This window comes from Rutidosis leptorrhynchoides, chromosome 10, assembly GCF_046630445.1.
Source record: "Rutidosis leptorrhynchoides isolate AG116_Rl617_1_P2 chromosome 10, CSIRO_AGI_Rlap_v1, whole genome shotgun sequence".
Taxonomy (NCBI): Eukaryota; Viridiplantae; Streptophyta; class Magnoliopsida; order Asterales; family Asteraceae; genus Rutidosis; species Rutidosis leptorrhynchoides.
In genome coordinates this window covers 18,378,518-18,387,500 of record NC_092342.1, presented here as the reverse complement: position 1 = coordinate 18,387,500, position 8,983 = coordinate 18,378,518, and the positions used below count along the sequence as shown (strand labels likewise).

The 8,983-nt window shown below is 36.0% G+C and overlaps 1 protein-coding gene across 1 annotated transcript; it reads right to left on the bottom strand.

Annotated features, from left to right (window-relative positions):
* Window positions 1-6,066: 6,066 nt before the first annotated feature.
* On the bottom strand, window positions 6,067-8,139 carry LOC139870067 (uncharacterized). The gene has a single exon (XM_071857917.1). The coding sequence runs from the start codon at window positions 8,137-8,139 to the stop codon at window positions 6,067-6,069; it is 2,073 nt and encodes a 690-aa protein (XP_071714018.1).
* Window positions 8,140-8,983: the final 844 nt, after the last annotated feature.

Below are 8,983 nucleotides of genomic sequence, written 5' to 3'. Positions count from 1 at the left end.
AAATCAATGAAAAACTTCAATTCATTGAAGAACCCGTCGAAATAATGGATCGTGAGGTTAAGAGACTTAAACAAAACAAGATACCGATTGTTAAGGTTCGATGGAATGCTCGTAGAGGACCCGAGTTCACCTGGGAGCGTGAAGATCAGATGAAGAAGAAATACCCGCATTTATTTCCAGAAGATACGTCAACACCTCCAACTGCTTAAAATTTCGGGAAGAAATTTATTTAACGGGTAGGTACTGTAGTGACCCGAACTTTTCCATGTTTATATATATATTAAATGAAATTGTTATTTACATGATTAAGTGTTTCCAACATGTCAAGCAATCAAACTTGTTAAGACTTGATTAATTGAAATAGGTTTCATATAGACAATTGACCACCCAAGTTGACCGGTGATTCACGAACGTTAAAACTTGTAAAAACTATACGATGACATATATATAGTTATATATATAGTTAACATGATTTTATTATAAGTATGTATCTCATTAGGTATTTTAACAATGAGTTATATACATAAAAATGAGACTATTAATTTAAGAAACTCGAAAACGATATATATAACGATTATCGTTATAACAACATCTTACTAGGTACATATGAATCATATTAAGATATTGATACACTTGGTTAATTATGTTAAATGATAAGTAAATATATTATTAAGTGTATTAACAATGAAATACATATGTAAAAATAAGACTACTAACTTAATGATTTCAAAACGAGACATATATGTAACGATTATCGTTGTAACGACATTTAACTGTATATATATCATACTAAGATATATTATATATCATAATATCATGATAATATAACAATTTAACATCTCATTTGTTATAATAAACAATGGGTTAACAACATTCAACAAGATCGTTAACCTAAAGGTTTCAAAACAACATTTACATGTAACGACTAACGATGACTTAACGACTCAGTTAAAATGTATATACATGTAGTGTTTTAATATGTATTCATACACTTTTGAAAGACTTCAAGATAATTATCAAAATACTTCTACTTAACAAAAATGCTTACAATTACATCCACGTTCAGTTTCATCAACAATTCTACTCGTATGCACCCGTATTCGTACTCGTACAATACACAGCTTTTAGATGTATGTACTATTGGTATATACACTCCAATGATCAGCTCTTAGCAGCCCATGTGAGTCACCTAACACATGTGGGAACCATCATTTGGCAACTAGCATGAAATATCTCATAAAATTACAAAAATATGAGTAATCATTCATGACTTATTTACATGAAAACAAAATTACATATCCTTTATATCTAATCCATACACCAACGACCAAAAACACCTACAAACACTTTCATTCTTCAATTTTCTTCATCTAATTGATCTCTTTCAAGTTCTATCTTCAAGTTCTAAGTGTTCTTCATAAATTCCAAAAGTTCTAGTTTCATAAAATCAAGAATACTTCCAAGATTGCAAGTTTACTTCCAAGTTTTCTAAATCCATTCCAAGTAATCATCCAAGATCAAGAAACCTTTGTTACTTACAGTAGTTTATCTTTCTAATACAAGGTAATAATCATATTCAAACTTTAATTCAATTTCTATAACTATAACAATCTTATTTCGAGTGGAAATCTTACTTGAAATTGTTTTCGTGTCATGATTCTGCTTCAAGAACTTTCAAGCCATCCAAGAATCCTTTGAAGCTAGATCTATTTTTCTCATTTCCAGTAGGTTTATCCAAGGAACTTGAGGTAGTAATGATGTTCATAACATCATTCGATTCATACATATAAAGCTATCTTATTCGAAGGTTTAAACTTGTAATCACTAGAACATAGTTTAGTTAATTCTAAACTTGTTCGCAAATAAAAGTTAATCCTTCTAACTTGACTTTTAAAATCAACTAAACACATGTTCTATATCTATATGATATGCTAACTTAATGATTTAAAACCTGGAAACACGAAAAACACGGTAAAATCGGATTTACGCCGTCGTAGTAACACCGCGGGCTGTTTTGGGTTAGTTAATTAAAAACTATGATAAACTTTGATTTAAAAGTTGTTATTATGGGAAAATGATTTTTATTATGAACATGAAACTATATCCAAAAATTATGGTTAAACTCAAAGTGGAAGTATGTTTTCTAAAATGGTCATCTAGACGTCGTTCTTTCGACTGAAATGACTACCTTTACAAAAATGACTTGTAACTTATTTTTCCGACTATAAACCTATACTTTTTCTATTTAGATTCATAAAATAGAGTTCAATATGAAACCATAGCAATTTGATTCACTCAAAACAGATTTAAAATGAAGAAGTTATGGGTAAAACAAGATTGGATAATTTTTCTCATTTTAGCTACGTGAAAATTGGTAACAAATCTATTCCAACCATAACTTAATCAACTTGTATTGTATATTATGTAATCTTGAGATACCATAGACACGTATACAATGTTTTGACCTATCATGTCGACACATCTATATATATTTCGGAACAACCATAGACACTCTATATGTGAATGTTGGAGTTAGCTATACAGGGTTGAGGTTGATTCCAAAATATATATAGTTTGAGTTGTGATCAATACTGAGATACGTATACACTGGGTCGTGGATTGATTCAAGATAATATTTATCGATTTATTTCTGTACATCTAACTGTGGACAACTAGTTGTAGGTTACTAACGAGGACAGCTGACTTAATAAACTTAAAACATCAAAATATATTAAAAGTGTTGTAAATATATTTTGAACATACTTTGATATATATGTATATATTGTTATAGGTTCGTGAATCAACCAGTGGCCAAGTCTTACTTCCCGACGAAGTAAAAATCTGTGAAAGTGAGTTATAGTCCCACTTTTAAAATCTAATATTTTTAGGATGAGAATACATGCAGGTTTTATAAATGATTTACAAAATAGACACAAGTACTTGAAACTACATTCTATGGTTGAATTATCGAAATCGAATATGCCCCTTTTTATTAAGTCTGGTAATCTAAGAATTAGGGAACAGACACCCTAATTGACGCGAATCCTAAAGATAGATCTATTGGGCCTAACAAACCCCATCCAAAGTACCGGATGCTTTTGTACTTCGAAATTTATATCATATCCGAAGGGTATCCCGGAATGATGGGGATATTCTTATATATGCATCTTGTTAATGTCGGTTACCAGGTGTTCACCATATGAATGATTTTTATCTCTATGTATGGGATGTGTATTGAAATATGAAATCTTGTGGTCTATTGTTACGATTTGATATATATAGGTCAAACCTATAACTCACCAACATTTTTGTTGACGTTTAAAGCATGTTTATTCTCAGGTGAATACTAAGAGCTTTCGCTGTTGCATACTAAAATAAGGACAAGATTTGAAGTCCATGTTTGTATGATATTGTGTAAAAACTGCATTCAAGAAACTGATTTCGATGTAACATATTTGTATTGTAAACCATTATGTAATGGTCGTGTGTAAACAGGATATTTTAGATTATCATTATTTGATAATCTACGTAAAGCTTTTTAAACCTTTATTTATGAAATAAAGGTTATGGTTTGTTTTAAAAATGAATGCAGTCTTTGAAAAATGTCTCATATAGAGGTCAAAACCTCGCAACGAAATCAATTAATATGGAATGTTTTTAATCAATAAGAACGGGACATTTCAAGTAGGGTGATGGTGGTCGATGGTTTTGGGGAGAGGGAGAGAAGAAAACTGCGTTATATTTTTATTAATGCTATTTAGGTTAAACACAAGCCTTAAATACTAGCCCTAATTATCCTAAATTGCACATAAACCCCTAAACTTATCAAAAATTGAAATATAAGGGGGTGAGGGGGAGGGGTCGGCCGAATGGGGCCCACCATGGGTTCCCGGGCTCTCGTTTTGTAATCCAGTGTATTCGTGGTCCGTTTTAAGTGTCGTTTTGTCGTACCGAAGGCCCGGAACGCTAATCCGATCGTTAAACGCAACCAATCGCTTAATTTATTAAAAACCCAATAAATTAATTATTTTTAAAAGTTAATAATTAATAAAATTAATTATTAAAATAAACCCGAGCATTTCGTTGCTCAAAAAGCTTTTATCAAAATCGTATCATTTTTATCGTATTTCATTATTCGAAATATTTATTTGAATTAATATCAACCCATATCAATTATTGAAACCCTCCAAAGGTCAAGTACGCATTTAATACACATAAACACATAAAAGTTAAATAATCGTCATTAAATAAACTAACGGAAGGTTAACGAAAGTAACGAAAAAATCGGGTTGTTACAGGTGTAAGGGGATTACGACCATAAACCACCTCGAATGGACTTCGACCCATGGAGCGATTAACCGATCGGTTGAAACCAAATTCCGCGTGCGGGAGAGTAAGGTCCCATTGTTTCGGATGATCTCCCACAAGACTCCTTAGCAAATTACCCAAACTACGATTCACCACCTTGGTTTGCCCATCCGTTTGCGGGTGATGAGAACTACTAAATTGGAGTTTTGATCCCACACGTGCCCACAAAGTCCTCCAAAAGTGACTAACAAACTTGACATCACGGTCTGATGTTAAAGTTTTAGGAATACCATGTAAACGAACAATTTCTGTAAAATATAGACGGGCTACTTGACTCGCATCATAGGTTTTGGTGCAAGGTACAAAATAAGCCATCTTAGAAAATCGATCAACAACTACCATAACGGAATCCTTGTGACGTTGGGTACGCGGCAAACCTAAAACAAAATCAAGGCTCACATCTTCCCATGGAGCATTAGGAACGGGTAAAGGGGTATAGAGACCTGCGTTACTTCCATGTGTTTTGGCAAGATGACAAGTGCGACAACGAGCTACAATCCGATTAACGTCCCGTTCCATACGTGGCCAATAAAAGCGATCCTTTATCAAGGCTAAAGTTTTATTCATGCCAAAATGTCCCCCAAGGCCACCCGCGTGGCTCTCAATTATTATCGCATCCCGCAACGAACTCGAAGGAATACATAAACGCGTACCATTGAATAAATAGCCTTCGAGAATGAGAAAGGATTTGGAACTGCCACTTGAACACTTGGACCAGATTTCTTTGAAATCGCGATCATCATTATAAAGTGGTTGCCACAGCTCAAATCCGGTCACTTTAACTTTCATAGTACTAAGTAAAGCATGTCGGCGACTGAGAGCATCCGCTACCTGATTAAGTGCACCTGCTTTATGCTTAATTACAAAAGAATAAGCCTGCAATAACTCTACCCATTTGGCGTGTCGTGGACTGAGCTTATGTTGTCCATGGATATACTTCAAGGATTCATGATCCGAATACAAAATAAACTCAGCGGGTAAGAGGTAATGTCGCCATGTCTCAAGGGTTCGCACTATCGTATAAAATTCACGATCATAAGTTGAATATTTGCGTCTGACATCATTAAGTTTTTCGCTAAAGTACGCAACAGGGCGCTGATTTTGGCTCAATACTCCACAAATCCCTACTCCTGACGCGTCACACTCAACCTGAAAAACGTCATTAAAGTTAGGTAACGCTAAAATGGGTGCGTTAGTTACCTTGGTTTTCAAGTCTTTGAACGCAGCAGTGGCCTCGTCCGTCCAAGAGAACTGACCCCATTTCATGCATTCAGTTACCGGGGCTATAATGGTGCTAAAATTACGAATAAAACGGCAGTAGAATGAAGCCAAATCGTGAAAACTCCGTATCTCTTGAATGGTCGTGGGTAAAGGCCAGGTAGTTATTGCTTCCACCTTTGATTCATCCATGCGAATACCTTGCCCCGAAATAATGTATCCCAAGAATGTAACTTCGGGAGTAAGAAAGTGACATTTTTTCCCATTCGCATACAACTTTTGTGTTCACAGAACATTAAAGACTTCGCGCAGGTGACTAACATGCTGCTTCACATCATGGCTGTAAACAAGTATATCATCAAAATAAACAACCACAAAACGACCAATAAAGGGTTTAAAAACCTGATTCATTAGTCGCATAAAGGTGCTAGGCGCGTTTGACAGTCCGAAAGGCATGATCATCCACTCGTACAATCCATCTCATGTTTTGAAAGCAGTTTTCCACTCATCTCCCGGTCGCATCCTTATTTGGTGGTAACCGCTCCTTAAATCAATTTTGGAGAAAACAATTGCCCCGTGTAATTGATCAAGAAGGTCATCTAACCGGGGTATGGGAAAACGATACTTGATAGTGATCATGTTGATGGCCCTACTATCAATACACATTCGAAATGTACCATCGTGTTTGGGAACTAGTAACGCGGGAACCGCACACGGGCTCATACTTTCTCTGATAAGTCCTTTATCTAATAGGTCGGTCACTTGCCTTTGAAGCTCTTCAAACTCCTGAGGATTCATACGATACGCGGGTTTATTAGGGATAATCGACCCCGGTATGAAATCAATGCAATGTTGGATATCCCGCATGAGAGGTAACCCTGGAGGAATTTCTTCGGGAAACACATCCTCAAAATCGTGCACTAGGGGCTGTACTTCATTTGGGGTCATAGTGATATCATCATTACACTCGGTGACAACTAGTGCGAACATCAGAGAGTGTGTTTGTGCTTCCTGTTCGAAATCTGACCTTCGTAAAAATAAAGTTGGCTCACTTCCTGTGTTGCGCCTTGTATCTAAAGGTGCCAGTGTAATATTTACCCCATCTTTAATAAAATTATACGTATTCCGATACCCGTCATGTTTTGTTTTCCGAGCAAATTGCCACGGTCTACCTAACAATAGATGACACGCATCCATCGGAATAACTTCGCACCAAACTTTATCTTGATACTTATTCCCAATTGAAAAGTGAAATAAGCATCGTTTACTAACCTTTACATTATTACCACGTTTTAACCATGTTAACTTGAATGGCTCAGGATGGTCTTCAGTTTGTAATCCCAATTTTTCAACCATCTCCACGGACACGACGTTTTCACAACTTCCCCCATCAATAATCATAGAACAAACCTTGCCTTTAGATGTTACTTTGGTGCGAAAAATATTATTACGAAGCCAAGAAAAATCATCAGTGTTGTCGAGCATGGCAGCAAGTGCTCGACGTACCACTAGTGCTTCACCTTGGTCCACATAGAGTACCTCGCTTTCCTCCTGGTCTACTTCTGGTTCCTCTTTCGTATCATAAATTGGTTCCTCATCATCCCACACTCTTACGGTTCTTTGATTTGGACAGTCCCGCATCATATGACCCATTCCTTGACATTTAAAACACTTTGGCACCCTACTGGAATTCCCTGGAGCTTGGGGTACACGTTGTTCTCCTTTTCCTTTATCAATTACGGGAGTTGGTTTTGATGGAACATATGTGGGGTTGCGAAAAAAAGACAGTTTAGTTTTTCCCTTGCGTTGTTGTTTTTCTACCCGTATCGCGAGTTTACAAACATCAGCAAAGGTCCAATATTGTTGGAGGCTTACAACATCTGCAATTTCAGGATTAAGTACCCCCAAGAAACGTGCGATAACCTGCTCATCCTCCTCTTTCGCATCACACCGCATGCGCAACTGCTCAAACTCCTGAATTACTTCTTCAACGCTCAAAGAACGTTGCTGAAGGTTATGATATTCAACAAAAGCTTCTTGCTTAAAGTTTTTAGGCAAGAACTTTCGACGTAATAATTTCTTCATCTTTTCCCATGTTTCAACTTTGGATTTTAGGGCGGACGCCCTATCTCTGCGTACATGTTCCCACCATAACGATGCGTGCTTACGCAACTTAATGGCCACCAATTTGACTTTGAGTTTCTCCGGAATATCTTTGATATCAAAGACGCGCTCCACCGTGCTTAACCAATCTAGGAAATCATCCGGGTGCATAGTCCCCGTGAACTCCGGTATCTCCACTTTCATCCCTAGGCTTCGCAACGGATCTTCTCTTTGTTCCCGGTGAGGACCCCTAGTTCCGAAAGGATTCGTATCTTCCCATTGATCGTTGGTTGGATCTGAATCGCTTTCGTAAAAATCATGGTCACGGTTAAACTCCAATTCGGCTATCCTCCATTGCAGGCGTTCAATCTCAGCATTGCGCGGATCCATAGCGCTGACTCTTCCGGCGCTTCTGTGACTATCTCGTCCACGATGATTGCGTTCAGCCATAACCTGGAATCTGATACCAAATAATGGCAATCTAATGGCCAAACAATAGTTAGTATACCCGAATGCTATGAACTCGTGAATGATAAGTGAATAGGCTACAGCCTTTAGAACTTTTATTGATAATAAAAACTACCGAAACAAAATATCCTGGAAACTTTAAATAATAAGTAACAAGATACTTAAAAAAGGAAACCAAATAACTAATTAAAATTAGAATATAATTCTTCTTGCTGGAACTTCTTGGAAACATCCTGGAACTTGTCTTGCTGGCTACGTTCTTTATCCCTAGCCCAACCAAACATTACACGGCCCAAGTTGTCTAATATAATCGAGTAGCCCAACTTGTGTCTTCTTGGGTTGACGTTTATAAACACGGCCCCATTTCTTCTGACCCATATCTTCATTCAATGATTCTACATCATTAATTATACTACGTTTTTTTCTTTGAAATAACTTTGAGAATAGTATGATATCTTTATACATTTAATTTAATTTCCTTGATTTTGTCATTGTATACCAAGTACGGCTGTAGGAGTCAACGCACTCCGTTGTGTGTGAGAAGCTTTTTGTTATACGTAACTATATGTTTTTTTATTTTAATGATAATAAGTCCAACATAACTGAAAAACAATAATCTTTTTCAACATATTAAATATACATAATTTGCTACAGAGTATTCAATACTTAAACCAATTAAAATTAAAACACACCTAATTTGAATTATCTAAATGCGTTGTTGCGTACACTTTTAATAATGTATCTTTATTGTGTGTTTTTTTAGAAAAGAAAAATCGAAAGGGTAAGAAGTTTAATTAAGACTATGAGAAAAAAATATTAAAATAAA